Raw genomic sequence first — 17602 nt, forward strand, 5'->3', positions numbered from 1 at the left:
TGTTGGGCCACTCCGGTTAATGACCGGGTTGCTGCGGACAGTTACTTCGAAGGTGAAATGGTTGCTCTTCCCCAGGCAGAAATAAGTGCTAAGGCTTTTTGGCATCTCTCTCCAGTGAGCCTTCTCAAGCCAACAAAGTCTTACCTCGGGTTCTACCTGATGCCAGAGCTCCCAGGTTTATACAGAAATTAAGGCGCAATTTCAGGCTCTTGAAATACTTGGCATTTAGCTTTTAAGGAAGTCTGAAAAAGACAGTATTGTTATTGCCCAAAGTCCTGCTCCCTTTCCAGGAGATCAAAGGGAGGATCACAGACTTCGTCTCTGTGCTGAAGGGATGAGGGTGACGCTGTCCATACGCTGCAGATCGAGTCCTGGACGAACCAGGTGATTTCCTCTGTCCTCTTTTTGGTCTATCAAGATGCCAAGGAAGAAAGATCTGAGCCAAAATCCTTCCCGTGACAGAAAGGTTGTCAAAGGCCTTTCAGTGTTGCACATCTCAATGGTTCTAGCTCTGTCTTGACCTTTTCATAGAGTGGGACAGCATTTCTGCGTGGTCCAGAGTTGTGTGGAAGTCATTCAGTTGGTCTTAACTTTATGCAAAGCCTTTTCCCTGGGGCCACCGTTGCTGTGAGCTGTCAGTAGGCTGAGAAACAGGACAAGGCGGAAGGGAATGATTTAACATTCCTTTTCTACAAGGCATCAGAGCCCTGTCTCTCAAATCTAGCAGAGTCCTCTGTGGTGCAAAACTGTTCAGAGGTAAAGGCTGAAGAGCACGTGGTAGCACAAAAGCCCAGCTGAGCCATCTCCTGAGGTCCACCTCACCTCACACAAAGCAATGAAGAAGCATCACCATCACCCGAAGGGTGTATATTCTTCCAAGAATCTCCCCAGAGCGAATAAAGAAATGAAGTGCTCCAGAGATCCCCCCAACACTACAGAAGTCGCACAAGAACTGGGCTTTTGGGACATTTTAAAGCAACCTCTCTAATCTCAAGGGAGGGAGGAAAGGTCAGTCGGCTCCGAGAGCACCCGAGTAGCCAAAACACCTGGATTACGTTAGTCCGGGACTCATCTCAGCCTGCAGCTTTGCTTATGGGTAGCAATCAGGCTGTCCTTGTTTATCACCTCTGTACCTGCCGCAGGATTACTCTCTGATCAGACCTTCTGCAATCTTTCTAAAAGGGCAAAAAAAGAAAGCAGATGATGAAAAGAAAGGAATGACGACAGCTCTGAAAGCCATCTGCAAGTCCTAGCACAATCTACCTAGTCTTTAGCCACAGTTACCAGCCCTGGAAAAGCTCCAAGAATGAAGTGATGAGGTTGCTCTGCAGATATAGAGGCTGTCAGAGAAGATATCGAGAACCTTCAGTGCCATCCTTCAGGGATGTACGCAGAAGATGTGCAGTCCTAGATTGCAAGGGCTGGGACTGGCACCAATGAAGGCAGCAAGAACAACCCTTCTCATCTTTACTTTCACGTGCTGTCAGAAAGACAAGAAAAAATAAGGACAACAGAAAGCAGATCACATCCAACACCCCGAGGACAAAATTTGAGACTTCATCTGCCTGGGTGACAAAGGGTTTGGGAACACAGGGAAAAGACCTCTTCACCCTGGCTGCCGTGCTCGTTATGATACACGAGCATCCTTCCTCGAGTCCCCTGCAGTCCTTTTCATCCGTGCCCTTACATACATCTGTGACAGTGGCCTTGGGGAAGAGCAAAAGGAGCTGCCAAACCGCAGCGAGGAGTGCCCACCCCACAGCCGCTCAGACCCAGCTCCCTGGGTTTCTCCGCCGGCGGCCGGCAGAGGAGGCGCAGGCAGGATTTCTGCTCCCTCCCCTCCTTTTCCCCCTTTCTTTTCACATTTTGAGGGCCTGCCGGGAAGGGAAGGTTTGAAGGATTTCTCCTTCCCTTTCCTCCTGGCCCAGCCACTCCAAAATAAACAGCCCTCAGCAAAGAAACACAGTACTGCTTAATAAATTCTCCCTGTAAGGACAGAAATTTCATAGAAGAGCGGATTATTTCCAAGGGTACTAAGATAATTACATGGGTAACTAGGAAGAGTTCAAGAAAACAGTTTGAATTTTCTTATCAGTTTCCCATAGCTTGGAGCAAAAAGAAAATAAAATGCTCTACTGTAATCAAATCATGTTTTCTGAAGCCCTCTGTTGGCAACTACACAATTTCTTCACCACTTCCATTAAAAGAGAAATACTTAGGAAAAAAAAAAAAGATAGTATTTCAAAATGGAAAGAAGTGGGGCCCAAAAGCACCACCCCGGCTGCTCACAGCATGTTCTTACCTGGTGGAACAAGGTGCCGTGAGCAAAAATACCCCCCACTCCCACTGAAAGACAAACCACCTCGTGCTGGCTGCGGGGCAGGCGCGGGGCCGTGGCCGCTACCTGTGGCACTGGGGTGCTCACGGGGCGCTAACTTATTCCTGCACCTCAGGATACCACAAACTCCCATTAACTCAGCAAATGCCAGTGGTATCTCCTACGTAAGCCTTCACCCTTCCTACAGCGTCTAACTCCAGAAGCAGCCGTTTACCAGCAGGAACAGCAGTGAGGTAGAAGCGTGCCCCAGTGCTGACCAGGAAGGGTCTATGGGAACACACGGCGTACGCTTCTCCTTCTGAAAAGGAGATTTTCAACATCCTTTTGAAGGGCTACCAATGAAGCCACCACGGCAGATCCACCTATCTCCATGGAAGACCCTAAGTATCTGCTCCTGACATCTGAGATACAGCCTCGTGGGTTTGGTTGCCTTCCTAATTTCCCCAAAATAAACTTTTGGAGATCGAGGCTTGAGAGCAGAGTCTGGTTTCATACTGGATGTGTGCTTCTGAGCTACAATGAACCCCCTCCAACTTCTTCAGTACCAGGTCTGTGCTTTCACGAGCATAATGCACCTTTTGCTCATCGCCACGCGTGTGATTTTAGTAGTTCAGTGCTGATAGCACCACACCTAAAGAAAAGTGCAGGTTACAAATCCACAAATTAACCAACTTGAGCCGTAACACTTTCAAAGTGTAGATGTTTAGTACCCAGCTTAAAATGATTAGGGTCCAATTACACAAGATAATGCCATTAATAGCAAGCAACAGTTTGACCAGTCGTTGAATAGCAGGGCCAAAAAAAAAAAGAAAAAAAAGTGTTAAACCCCAGAACCTTTACAGCATGTAGAACAACCCGTCACACAGATGTTTCAAAAGCAGAAAACACAGAGCTTTATTCTACTAGTTTTTTAAATATCATTCCATCGATGGAGGAGTAAAACATCTATTCCTTTGCCAACACCAAACTTCAAATTCTAGACTCTGTAAATACCGAGCATATTTCTAGGAACATCATCTCATAAGGCACTAGAAGAGAAATTTGTCTTTATATAAAGTATCTGGAAAAATAAAACGAGCCAAATATCTGGGAAAATTCTTTTACATTGTCATTTTTTTAATCTAAAGCACTTCTGACCTCAGACAACATCTTTAATCTATTTTTTTTTTTAATTAGCTAATATATTGTTATGGTGCTCAGAACAATCCCCCCTGCAGTCTCAGACCCCAAATACATCTTTTTTCTGCCCACGAAGCCGGTGTCCCCCTCCCACTGACTGCAGCAGGAATCGTAACGCTTGAATTCCACTGAAAAAAGGATACAGTTTGGAAATCTGACACTTCAATATTCAAGGTATTAGAGACATTCCTCCCCGCTCCCCCCGAAACTGATAGAAAAAAAAGTAAATTTTCCTCCCCTGGACAACCACAAATCCCCACCAAAACCCAGCCCCTTCCTTCATTCCCCTGGACATCACCGAACAGTCAGAACCACCAATGTAAATGTTTGCTGCTTGGACTCAGGTCTCACCTTAATAAAGACAGCCCACGCGTAATTGTGTTTGTATAAAAGATATTTACTTCAATTATCACACCTAGGGTGCTAGTGAATAATAATAATAATAATACATCGTGTGAGTTTCATACAGTGATATTGCTTCTCCATATCATATAGGGACCGTTGTACAGTGCTGAGAACAAACATTATATGGCTAACCAAACAAAGACAGAAGAAACAATGCCATTCTGCTGACGGAGGGAGCGCTGCCCTGCTACTGCCAGCCATATAAACTCTTACTTTTATGTTTAAACAAATACCAAGAAATAAAAAGATGAGTCACAGCAACACAATGTGGGCTTCTCAAAGCTACTTGTACAAAAAAAAATGACACTTTTTTTTTTTTTTGGTCAATTGGGTCTTTGTGAGGATCTTTTTTTTTTTTTTTTTTAAATCTGTGATTGTGAATATAACAAACAAGCTCTAAAAACATCTAAGACTTAGTGCGTTACAGAAAAAATATAAAATACTGCTAAAAATGTAAGACACCACAATACACTGGGGTAAAAACTGAGCTTATTATTTAAAAAAAAAAAAAGTTCTCAGGAAAAAGTACACCACTTTCTGTTTGAGTTCATCTTGTGCTGTGTTAGTAGTCGGGGCATTTCAAAGGTCTGCCCATTATCATGGCAAGTAGTTATTGCACAAATGCAAAGAGTTAATTTTTTAATAAAAAAAAAAATGAAAGGGACATGAGGGAAACAATTAAAAAAAAAAAAAAAAAAAGAACATCACCCCCCCCCAGCCAGCCTCCATCTGCTTTGGAATTAACGTCCAAATTCGTACATTTGACATTCTCGCCGCGTTTCCAGCGAGTGGGGCGCGCGGTGCCCGCTTTCGGAAAAGGAAGGGTAGAAAATGCTTTTCAAGACAGAAATGCATAGAGTATTCTGACAGGAACAACCTTTCTTTTGTTTTGCAGAGGTTATCCAATAGTTACCGTAGGGCTTTTTCTGGTCTTTGTTTTATTCTTTCAGACTATGCCAGAAGAAAAAAAAAAAAAACAAACCTCGCGTGGGAAATTCATCTGATGGTTTTTAGTGGGACACCCTCGAAAGGCAAAGTGCAAATTTGCTTCCAAATCCACAGAAGTGGTGACGTGCCCTGCAACTAGCTCAGCACCTTCCAGCTTTGCCCGCCGTGAGGTTTTATCGCGGGGCCGGCTGGTTCGGTGCTGACCGGAGGCCCTTTGCATCGTCCCTCGTGCAGACACGCGTTCCCCTGCGGCGAGCGGGGGGAATTTCTAGCGCAACGGTTTTCCGTTTGGCTTACGCAGCTTTTCTCTCGCTCGCTCGTGAAGCGATACCTAGCCAGGGAAAGCCTGTCTGAACGTGTTCCGACACCGCAAGAAAACTAAACGACTCCTCCGTGACAAAGATCAATTCACAATGTGTATTTCCAGAGTTCACACCAGGAAAAGTTGCTGCTGCACAAGGTGGTTTTTTTTTTCTTTTTTTTTTCTTTGACCAACTTTGAATGAGAAGAAAATCAGCTCTGAATTCAGAAATTCAAACATATGCCAACAAAGATGAACATCACAGGAAACCAGTCTCTCATTTTAAATTAACACTCGAGTAAATCGCAATTTACTTTGACCAAGGGGCACTGCATCTTCATGAAATTCTCGGTAGAGGCTCTAGGAGGCTAAGGGTATTTTCTCTCTCTGTATATTTTAAGTCTCTTCTCTCACAACTGAGGCTTCTTATTCTCAGTCCTAAATTATTTTAAAACTATTTAAATAATATCATTTATTAGGCATTTAGATAAAATACTTTTTTTTTTTTTAAAAAAAAAGATTGCTCTAGAAAACACAACAGGGGCACAATGATATGGATACTAGGACGAGCTGACACCACCCCGCTCCATCGCTAGGATAGCCCAAACTTTCTCCAACGTCCGTTTAGGGGATATGTCTACTCCTGTTGTGTTTATATCAAACAAAAACAAACCTCACAAAAGAAACTGTTAAAATTAATCTCATAAATAGGAAGTATTAGATTGCTTTCCTAATTACAAACCACCTTTATATATTTCACCTTATGATGCTGTAGAGAGAGCAAGCTTGGCAAATTAACACACGAGCGCTGGTAAGGGCTGAGGATGGGTGGGTGAAAGCCTGTTCTTTACAAAACCTAACTGAGACTGGAACGACTTTACGGTGCCTCCCCAAGGGAAACGAAGACAGCGGGTATTACCAATGGCACCAAAGGACACGGTCGCGGTTAGCGACGGCTGAAGTCCACGAGTGTTTCGTGAATGCTGACAGACCTACAAGTACGCCGGGTGAGACTGAGCCTTACAAGCACCGACGCTGCCGGGTGACGGTGGACCTCCTGACCCGAGACCCCACCGTACTGCTGAAGCCAACCCAGAGAGAGAGAGATAGATATATTTTAATTTTTTTTTCCCCAGGAACCTGAATTCTCCTAAACTAGAGCTCGTGCTCGCCGGAGTTTGGCGGCTGGGACACGAACCTCCAAACGCAGAACAAGAATTTCTATTGCACAAAGACTTAACGCACAGTGTTTGAAGTGCTTGTTAGCAAAGGGGCAACTCACGTCGGGCCACTGAAACGCTCCTCGATCGGTGTCCGCTTTCCCCCCACCCAAATGAAAAGCGGCTGTGAATGCTGCAATCTAGATCACTGTGCTTCAGATTATTCTCCATGAAGAGATTAGGAAATAAGGCACATAGCTTTCCAAGTATAGAAAGTCTGATAAATAGTAAATTTTAGGAAAGCAGCAAAACCTAAAAACTTAACGGGAAATGCGGTAACACACAGGATTTTGATGACATGCCTACTGAACGAAAATAAAATAATTTCAAGCTAAACTAAAATCTTTCCCCCACAGAACAAAACTGATCCATGATCTCCATCTCTCTGGAGGAGGCGAGAAGGAAATGGAAGCCCTGATCAAGGAAAAAGTACGATACAGATGTGACCTTGCTTATTCCCCGCACGCCTCCTTTACGAACCAGAAGCTCAAGTACTCCCTGTATAGCCTGCACAGCATCCAGAGGTAACTAGGTACTTTGGAAACACTCTTAAAGCTAGTAATAATTTACCCACATATAAATAATGCATCAAAATAGCACTAAGGGTCTAATGTAAGCTAACAAAAGCCAGAGAAGTCTGATTGAAAGACTGATTGTAGAAAATATTTTTTGTAATTATTTGGAGATAGGATTGTACTTCAGAGCAAGTCAAGCGCCAAGTTTTATTTCTTCCCTTGAAGACAGATGCTCACCTTCTGAGAGGAACTGTGGAACACGGAACTTCTATCTCTAAGAAGAATTTCTATCTGCTAAGAATACTTGAATTTTCAGCTTAGGGAGACCAAGAATGAACAACGTGCTTTAACTCGATACTTGGCTTAATTTACTGATCAGCTGTTTTTGCGATTGTTTAATGCGTTGCAAATGTCTTTACTGCTCCCCTCCCTGCTGTACGTAGGTAGAGTGTATTTTACATGTGCAAATATCCGGCATATTAACTTCCTGCAGGCCGTAGCAAAGCAAAACGTACAGACCAACCGTCACGGGACGCTGCAGATGAGGTTTGACCCTTCATTTCTGATTCCTTGGCTTTTGGACATCTCAGACCTTTGGAATTATTTTTATGTATTCTGAACATGATCTTCCCCCTCGTCATTAGCTAAACCCGCGTTATCTCAAACAATCCGATCTCTCAGATGGCTAATCCCCTCTTTACAACGGGGAACTTCTCTGACAAGTGGGAAAATGGCATCCTCTACGCATTAAAATACACATTCGTTTTAAGCCCTCCCTCACCTACACCCCAAATGATTTAACAAATTTGGCTGTAGCAATTCTACTGCACCGTTAAGACCAAGCATGTAACTACTACATATACAGAGGGGCTTTTCCATACTGGAATCATGTACATATACACATTTAACAACTCCTAAAAATGCATATTAATTACCCGCATCGACTGAAGAGGATAACGCAACTTAACGCCGTTACTCTTGTTATCAACAGAGAGACTGTGCTGTTACGAACATTACCACAGAATTACACAGTAACTATGCAAAAAGCAGGTATGTCACCACAACGGCAGGGAATTCCTGGCATGACTCTCCATTTCCAAGGATCTTTGGATGAAGACTGTACTACGTAGTACAAATATCTCTAAAATTCAAACAAAAAGTCAAAGACATGATGTCATGGGGACATTAGGCATCTACTTTTGATGTATTGTTTCCTGCGCTATTATGGTTAAGAATTCAGTCATTCTCTGCACCTGGCTGTTTCAAAATATAAAGAAACCGATACTGTGAAACCAACAGTTTTAATAATAAGAAATCTACAGAACTGTGGCAAAAATCTACTAACATCAGCGTGAGTAAAGCAAGCTTGAAAAATGGCAGCAATCGTCCTTCGTAAAATAGCTGGGCAAGGAAAAATAAAATAATCTTATTAATTTTTTAAATGGAGGCATTTCCTTTTAATGCACTTTAGTGCCCGAACGCGTTTGTGAGTAGCAATGAAAACGAAGCCCAGGAATCAGATCAGGTTCTTTTCACATTCACAAAATAGTTGTAGAAACGCAAGGGTGACGCCTCCATCCGTCCTTGGCTGTACCAGAGGATGCCAGTGAGGAGGCTCACTAATAAAAGTTAAATGAATGACTTTCTTCAACTGGAAAATGACCTTACAACTAATAACTTATATTAAATATGCCACAGTACCGCTTGGCTGGGGGGGAAATCATCCCTGAGGAGAGAGATGGCACCACTTACATACCTGTTTTTAAGGCTTTTTGAAAACTTAAGTGCACAGGCCTAACGCTAACCTTCTCCAAAAGGATAAATTTCACCTTCAGAGCGTAAAAACTTTTTATCCTTGCATATTAATAGGGTAGGGTACAGTACATGACCTGGTCACGTAGAACAGATCAGTCCCTAGGCATAGCATAAAGGGCTTTTCTTGCTATAAAGTTCATTATTAACTATATTTTTTACATGACATAGTCAATATATCCCATAAAAGGGTTGGGGAGGAAAATACAAATCAGTGAAATATTTTTACATTTTAGAGCTCAAATACGGATGTGAAGGAGACAGGGACCGGTAAGTCACTTTTCAAACTAAGACAGTTGAGCCAGAAAAGAAATTCAGGTCTTGTGCTTTCCATGCCAGTGATTCTCCTTGCAATGTGAAACTCCTTGCAAAATTTAAACTGCTGGGGGGAAAAAAAAAAAATCTTTTGTTTGTACAGAATTTTAAAATTCTTTTTTTAAAAAATAAGTTGATTGTATATGCAACACAAGGGAAGAAAATGTTGATGTTCAAACAGCAGGGCAACAGAAAGTGCAAGGGGAAAGTAACAGGCCAGCATATGAGCGAACTGAATACTGCTTTGCAGCTGTTTTATCTGCGAGAGTTAAAATTAGGAATATGAGGCTATCAGCAGCTTGTCTCCTCAGGGCCAAAGCTGCCACTCACTCACGGGAAAGACTTGGTTTGGTTTTAGCAAAGGTGAAATCCGGCCCCCACCTAAGAACCAACTTTTCTTCTCCTCCTCCTCCGTTTCTGATAGTCTTCAAGAAGCGCTCACAGCTCAGCCATACGCAGTGGCTCTAAGACAGAGAATATCCTAGGGCACGGACGCTGGGCAAAGAAGAAAAAGAGATAATGGAAGAAACTCACTTGGTAGAAAGAGACACAAACGAAGCAAAAATAGTGCCCTCCATCTGCACGTTAAAAATGTCACTGCTTTACTTTCGGTTTGCAACAAATTGCTAAGATTACCAATCTCTTTGTAACCTTGCTAAAAAGGCACTAGTCCAGATTACCGCGACATTTCAGTTTAAATAAACTATTTTGGATTTAAGTGCAAAGCGCTGTCCAAAAACAATTACTTTTTTTCATGTATTCTCGTAATTTATATATGGTCAAATTTTAATTTTTTTTCCCTGTTTCTAACCTGCCCTGTTTTCACTAGGAGCATTTTTATTTCATGTAAGTTTTAAGAATAATTGAAATTAATAATTTTAAGATGGAAAATGACAGAATTCTGACTGCAGCTGTGCTAGTGGGGACTGCAATCACTGTTAGCATTTTCCATTATGTCATTACATTATTTTGTCAGACTTCCCTCAATCCTATTTTATGTGAATTTATCAGCTTTGTAGTTTGAATTACCACCAGAATGATGCGCTTCTCTAACTTACTATTTCTCCCATTAAAGGACCGAAAAATAGCAACTTTTAAGTAATTGGATCAGCGAATATTGCATAGAATTCTGTCATGTTCACGAACCCCCTTCTCTACACCATTCCCATAAGTTACATAAAAATAATGCAAAGATCTTTCACCTAATGAGAAAGGCACATCTACTTGTTCTTCTTTTTAACTGTAAGATAGATCTTTCCCGTTACAGCAAGGAGTTTATTACTAAAGGACTCACTAATTCGCAATATGGGCAGAGTGCACTGATACAGGTTCCCTTAAAGAGTGGCTCTGGTTTTTTTAGAGATGAATAAATAAAATGGTCATATTTTATGGCATCAACAGCAATTGTAATCAAATGCATTTCTGCCAATAAACGTGCAATTCTGTTGTCTGAAATCCGTATCCTCAAAAATGGAAGTGTATTGGCAATCATACTGTATGACCCCCTCTGCCAAGGGATACTCTTCCCTTGCTTTTAGCAAAGTATTACACTGTTTTCCTTCCCTAACCATCCAGAGAGAAAAAAACGACAATTTTAACTGCAGTATAAAGGTATTTCTGTTAAAATAGCCTGGGCCCTTCATCCACAGCTTTAGTAAGAGCACGGAACTGGAAACAGAAAGAGAAAATAAAAATGCTTTTAAAGAACCTCAGAAAAAACCCAGACGCTAGCATTTCAGATTTTCTGAAAACTTCCTGTGATTTTATCCATCAGGAAAAGAAACATCGTCAGCGAGGGCTCTGTTGCCACGCTCTGTGGTCTACAAAACAACTGCCCCGTGAGACGAGCCCCGTGCCAACGTACCTAAATAACGCCTCTTCCCTTCCCGTGTAATCAGTGACCCAAGAGTGTAAAAAGCCACCACGCTACTCTTTGGCATTTTTCTCCTCCAACTTTTTATCCTTTTAATTAATTAAAAAAAGTTATTCCAATACACATTTTCCTAAAAGTGTTATTTTCAAATTCTGCACTTGATCGGAATTACAGCTAAAATCATTCAGTGTTGCTGAAGTTCAGTCTCTAAACCGGGGAGGTCTCTGCCAGTCTGGAAAGCCAGTAGGTAACTCATCTCCAACAAAAGAATCTCAGCAGTAGTCCAAGCTAATCCATTTTACTTTCCACTGAAACAGAAAAGCAGCTGTGACCTTAGCTAAAATAACGGGAACAGACAGCTGGGAACATCACTTAAACGCCACGAGCTCGATCTGAGGGTGTTCGTCTGCCTGTGCCCTTAAATAAGGTGGTCACTGAGGAACCCAAAGTGACTCCCGGCAGGATGGCCCAGGTCACCCCAACAGCATCTCAGCAGGCTAATCCACATTCAACGCAGATCATTAAATATGAAGCAACAAAAGGAGCTAAGCCATTAATAAAGTGCCAAAAATATAGGAAATACTGACAGCATTTTATTTGATTAATTTTATAATAGATACCGACGACAACCCTTGGCAGGATGGAATGACTTTTGACTTATGAATGCTGTCTTTATCCAGCGAAATTACATGATTCGAATGTAATAATGGAGCTTAGAATTAACAGTTAGTGTTATAAAAGAAAGATTTCCTCTAGGGCAAGCTACAGATATGCTTTTTAAAAATCATTACAGCATTAGAAACTGGGCAGACGCTAAAGAATCCTAAAGAACTAGTGGAAACCTGAAAAGCAAAACAAAGATAAACAGGAAAAAAAAAAAAGAGAGATAAGTTTCAAGGCACTTACGTATTGCTTATTAAGAAGAGAGATTGACCTTAAGTGCTGCATTTGTGTTCAACCTGTGAATACAGTTCTGCTGTCGTGTAATGCAGCAAGAGCTCTCAGTAAGCATCATGGAATGCAATCGTTTAGACACAGGCACAAGAACAGTTTGGGGAATATTAATTGAAAAAAAAAGACAACTGTCAAACAGAAAGAAAAACCTCACTATCGAGAAAGCCGAGAGTAACCACTTGACTGCATCAAGCACCTGGATCTCAAATCAGCAGACAAGGACAGTAGAAACAGACTGGCAAGTGTATTGCCTAGAATTAATAAAAAAACCCAACCTGAACCAAACAACCACAAAGAAAAAAAAAAGAACATAAGAAAATATCTGCATCTTCTAGTCAGAAGTTTTGCTTCTTGGCTGAAGACGCATCTTATTATGACTTATATTAAGGTATGTGTGTTTTTACCAGGACGTGCATTTATCGATGGAGCTGTGCTTTGTAAGCCAAACCAGGACACTGTACAGGTACGGAGAGGTAACACTTTGCTTCCCCACGTTATTTCCCTCGCTGGCCATTCCCGCGGACTAACTGCACTCCAGATAAGAAGCCGTAACCGCTTCCAGCACGTGCTGTCACATACTGGTCTCTGTTAGAATAAATTGTCTCCTCAGCTCATCACAGAAAGGGGCAGTTGCTCTCTCTGTTTCTCAATTTTAGTTTTGCATCACAAGTCCCCAATTACCCAAGGAGGTATCCTGAAACAGCTAGCAGTAAAAATAGGAAATAAATCCCTGCCTTTCAGCCTCCTAGAGCCTTCTTTTCTTAATCATGAAAAGGATTGATTTTAGTGTACTGATTCTTAATTTGTGAAAACTTGCGCTAAGTGCTGCTGTTCATGTTAAGAGACTGTAAATGAAATACATAAGTTCTAAAACATCATGCAAGAAATGTGGTTTCACATCTTACAGTCAAAAATCCTACTAATGAATTAATACAAGCACACTGAGGTGTAATATTGGGAACATACCTTTAAAGTCGGAACTCCTCTCCCATCCCTCCCTCCCCCAAAATCAGAAAAGTAATATTAATTAAACTTAAGAAGTAATGAATGCACCATTAAAGTGTCATCAAAAAGATGCTGACCTAAGACAAAAGTTCAATGATACACAATACGGTCAAAAAGTCTTCAATCAATAATATACAGTATGACAACTACATCTTGTAAATTATACCCAATACTGCCGGCAGTCTATCCCTCTAAAGAATATTTGCCCCCTTTCATCCCTTCCTAACAATCAGATAATAAAATACAGCACCTATAAATAAGCAAAAAAAAATTATATATATATATATTTATATATATATATATATTCCGAAATCATCTATTGTTAGTTTTAAAGATATGGCAATAAAGGAGTCTAAATTAGCAAACTTGTAGAAGCCATAACTGATAAAACAGCTTATTGAAAAAAGGTGGCAGTAATGCACTCTATGTGTGCACAAGTACGTAAGAAAATACACAGACGTATAAAATTGCACGCACACACTCACGCACACACATCCTTCCACACACCTCTATGCTCACGCATATACATATAGACAACAGGAGGAGTTAGAGACAAGTTAGAATTTGATTTGTACTTTGATCAGCCCTAACCTGTGCATAAAATAAATGGAAAAAGGCTGTATTTCTGCAGGGCAGAATGGTCTAGACTGGGACTCAAGAGCACGGATGTTTTGGTTTGGAGTTTGGGCTATTTCCGTCCCGGTAAGAGCCCGTCTGGTCGTTGCCACGTACTCTTTTTTCCACGCAAAAACAAGCTTCCCACAACTAAAACATATTTAAAATCAGTGCTTGTGGTGGGAAGAGAGTCAGTAAATGGCCACCAACAGCAGGAAAAGTTCTTTATCTGAGGCAGCTCCAGTCCCCTCTTAGTGGTGTGTGACAGCAATCGTACACGTGAACTACGCTTTAATCGATTCCAGGTAAGCTGAATATTTCGGGTTATGGAATACGTCCCCGAAGTAGCAGGCTGAAATGTTACTGGCCAACGTTTTTTGAGCGATCTGTCTTTACTGAAAGGAAATTCTGTACACTACGAACCAAGTGAAATGATCAAGTACATGCTGTTTCTAAGTTGTCTCCTAAACCTCCTAGATATGAGGTCTGATCAGCGTGCTCTGTGGTTAGAGGTTAAAAAGCAGATTATAAAATACCTAGATTCAGATTTTTTTTTTTTTGTCCTGATTTGGCCTAAAATGGAGTGTATTAAACAAATTCTGGTCTGCAAAAGACCAGAATCAGTTAAAGCTATGAAACAATGTGCACTACGTGTCAATATTCTATTTCACTTACAAGAAAACACTAAGTCAGCTACCACAAATTAAGATATTTTCCTGATGTGACTTTTTTTTTGTTTTGTTAAAAAATATGTGGAGTAAATGTGTTTTTTTTTTTTAATTCAAAGTTTCAAACAACAAGATTCTTTTCTTTTCTTGAAAATATGTAGGAATCCAAACTAGTGTGTTTAGAGTCGGTTGACTGTGCAATCTCTTAGTGGCAACTGAACAGCTACAAAAAACTTTCTTTTTTTTTTCTTTTTTTTTTGAAAAATCTCCCCTTTTTTCCTGGTTTAAGAAGATAATAGTGTATTATCGCTCTGTAGCCATTAGATGGCAGATAAAAAGCCCCCTTTTAATATGTGGGTTTGATTTTTTTTCTTTTTTTTCTGTTTTTCTTTTTTTAAAGCCCACACCAAAGAGGAGGGCACAAGGCAAAGCTGTATGAGTTATTCCAGAAATTGTGGAAATCACTTAGGGCAATAATAAAAACACTTCAGGGTACAAAAAAGCTTGACTACACATTTCAGTTTTCTTCCTCGAAAACACAAACATAAATTGGGCTTAACGCTCCTTTTTGTTTTCTATATGCACCTTGGCCTATGGCGTTTTTGCCCTGTGGCCCGCAGGGCGGTTAAGTGCGCAACACAATAAAACCAGTAGAGGTCCAGTTTCACTTCCCAGCTCTCCAGAGTTGGGTGAGTTTAATCTCAAAACTCCCACTCGACGGCCTCTTCTCGACTCGCAGCCTTCTCCAAGCGGTGGATGATGTTGTTCAAGTTTGCCGCTTTCTTTTTCCTCAAGGAGCTGTCTCGCGTGTTCCTGGAGCTCGCCGCCTCGGAGAAGCCAAACAAGCTCTGAAGAGAGTTGGCTTTCTGCGAGCCTGCGGCCGGTGTCGAGCTCGTACTTGGCACACTGGAGATTTTCTCTGAACTTTCTTTTGACTTGTAGGAGCTCTCCCCTGTAAGGACTGAGGTGGAGGCAGCTGAGGTAGAGGCATCCCCTTCCGTGGCAGAGTTTGGCAGTGTCTCGAGAGCTTCTCCCGGGCGCTGTGATGCCGGCGGAGAGCTCTGGCGCGGTGCTCTGAGCCTGCCCTCGTCGTCGGTGTCCTCCAGGCTCTCCGCCTGGAACGGCTCCGCTTTCTCTGAAGACCTGGCGCCCTGCAGTGCCTCTTCCCCCGCTTCGAAAGCCGACTCTGCTGGCCCTCCCTGAGACTTTGTGGTTGCATTGCTGTACTCATCCGCCTCCGGGCCACTCGGCTTTCCTTCAGGTGGGCCTTCTGCGTCCACGCCATCACAGCTGTCTCCCTCGGAGCTGTGAGCGGCCCTGCTGCTTCTGGCAGAAGGAGAGTCGCTCGACCCAGCCTGGCTTTGGCTCCCGGCTTGGATCTCCTCGATGAACAGCTCCCGGCGGATGCGAGACCTAGAAGACAGGGGAGAGGGATGGTGAGTCTGCCAGGGGTCACTCAGAGGCACCACGCTCTACCAGAGCCGCCATTCAAAATGCCCTTCCACAAGACGCCATTTTGTCTTGGCTGCAGAACAGCTGCACCAACCTGGGTCAGTGGAAATGCTCACACTTTCAAACCCAAAGGACTGACTGAAAAGGTGTTTGGAAGAATACGAAATATTGTTAAGATGCTCTTAATTTCATTTTCCCTGGCCACTGAGAAGCCTGCTGTGCTAGGAGGGCGCAGGCTGCAAACCCCAGACAGCCCCGGGGGCTCCTCCACAGCATGGTGGGAGGGCAGACTTTTAAGCAAATAAGCCATTTCTGGTAACTTCTAGAGTACTCAGTGTTGAGACTGACCCCTCTGACTCCAACCAGGATTTTGTGTATTTATTGTAAATCTGATGGTATAGTAACCTCAGCAGGCATTAGAGAATAAAGCAAAAATATAAACTTTATGCAGGTAATCAATTTGTACTAAAATGACTGGTGAAAGCCAGTGACAGATCATCTTCCTTTTTTTTTCAAGTTTAAATTAAATAACATTCATAAATGTACATTCAATTTTTACAGCACTGGATGTGGTTTAAGGGACAGAGATGAAAGGCTCTACAGTCTCCCGTTCCCACTGAAAGTCTGATATTCAGGAAGGTGAAACTTCACAATACACTGGACAAGAAAATGGATGATTTAAAAAATATGAATACATTTCCAGCAGATCCAGAAGAAAATGGCTTGCAAATACAAAACAATTCAGATTGCTACTAGAAACAAGCCACAATTTGCTTAAACAAAAAACAAACAAGGAAAAAATCTGGACAATCCCCTTGGTGTTCTCCTGGATACCAAGGAGAAACGAAGATGAAACGAAATCCGTTGTTCTGAAACCACTCTGGGGAAGCACAGCCTTTTGACAGTTTGTCAGTCTATGAGCTAGTCTGACTTCTGCCTCATTTTTTGTTTAAAAAAATCGATTTCAGAACATGACTAGTGACAAGGCAAGCAGTGCATTTCAGGGGAATTAATTCACTCCACGTGTCGTTAAAATTGCCTGGTGTACCACCTTGCGCCTCCTATTACTTGAAGCGTGCAATAATACCCCAAACACACTACCTTTGTCGTTTAACTTAGTCCTTCCTCCCTCTTCCTTCTCTGTTTAGGAGCTCCCAATATCCTCACAAGTACAGAGCAGTTTATGAAAAAAATCTTAGGGACTAGGCTAATTCTTTCTCTGTCAGTAGGAGAGGTTACGACCACTGTTCAGGTCCTAATTTGCAAACAAGAGGGGTCAGGGATGAGACTACAGACACAGGGAGAGTCTAGCAAAACTTGATCTTTCAGAGTGAAGATAACACTTTTGGTTTTAGCCAGGGAGAACTGCTAAGGGTCTTGCACATCACAAGTGAAATGCTGTCCCAATGCTGATGGCTGTATGATTTTTTCATTTTTCCCTAAATGTGCTACGGAAGACAGCACAAAATGGAAAAAAAAAAAGAGGATAAATGCAGAATAGCATCTCAATACTGCTTTTGAAGCTAACGATATTATTGACTGACTTGAAATGCAACAGAGTATTTCAGCAGTACTTGCTGACTCTACACTTCTGAAGGATTTAGGGGGTCTGTAATTTTCCCTAGGAGAATATTACTCACCTAACAGAAGACCACAGGTGCTAACATTAATTTTCTATTACCATTAATCGCATGCATCCTGCAACATTGATTATCAGGCTCTATTTATGCCTATCATCTCCCTGCATGGACATTGATCCAGAACATGCTGCGTCTGTAACAATCCCCAAGCCAGGAGAGGAAATGGGTAAGAGCTCTGTGGCTGCATGGCATTTAAAATACCTCGGCTCCAGCAAGACACCGAACGATGACATGCTCACCGAGTATCTGACCACAGAATACAGGTTTGATGTCTGTGGAAATCCCTGGAATTCACACCCAATGTTTTGCTTCTGGAATCTAGTTTGGCCCCTGATTAACATAGTAATTAAATCCCTATGGTG

At 42.0% G+C, this 17602-nt stretch overlaps 1 protein-coding gene across 9 annotated transcripts in view; it reads right to left on the reverse strand.

The window, feature by feature from the left end:
• The window catches only part of CUX1 (cut like homeobox 1), a 278459-nt gene that overhangs the window by 17461 nt on the left and 243396 nt on the right, over positions 1–17602 (reverse strand). For 4 of the 9 annotated variants that reach the window (XM_054847169.1, XM_054847168.1, XM_054847167.1 and 1 more), the window contains one exon: positions 12916–15561. The exons of 1 other annotated variant lie outside the window; for it this stretch is intronic. In XM_054847169.1, the coding sequence (XP_054703144.1) occupies positions 14850–15561 (712 nt within the window). In that variant the 3' untranslated portion in view covers positions 12916–14849. Of the gene's footprint in view, positions 1–12915; positions 15562–17602 lie in introns of those variants that run through there. 4 more of the 9 variants (XM_054847172.1, XM_054847170.1, XM_054847173.1 and 1 more) reach the window with 3 other exon arrangements.

Source organism: Grus americana, chromosome 19 (assembly GCF_028858705.1).
Source record: "Grus americana isolate bGruAme1 chromosome 19, bGruAme1.mat, whole genome shotgun sequence".
Classification (NCBI taxonomy): Eukaryota; Metazoa; Chordata; class Aves; order Gruiformes; family Gruidae; genus Grus; species Grus americana.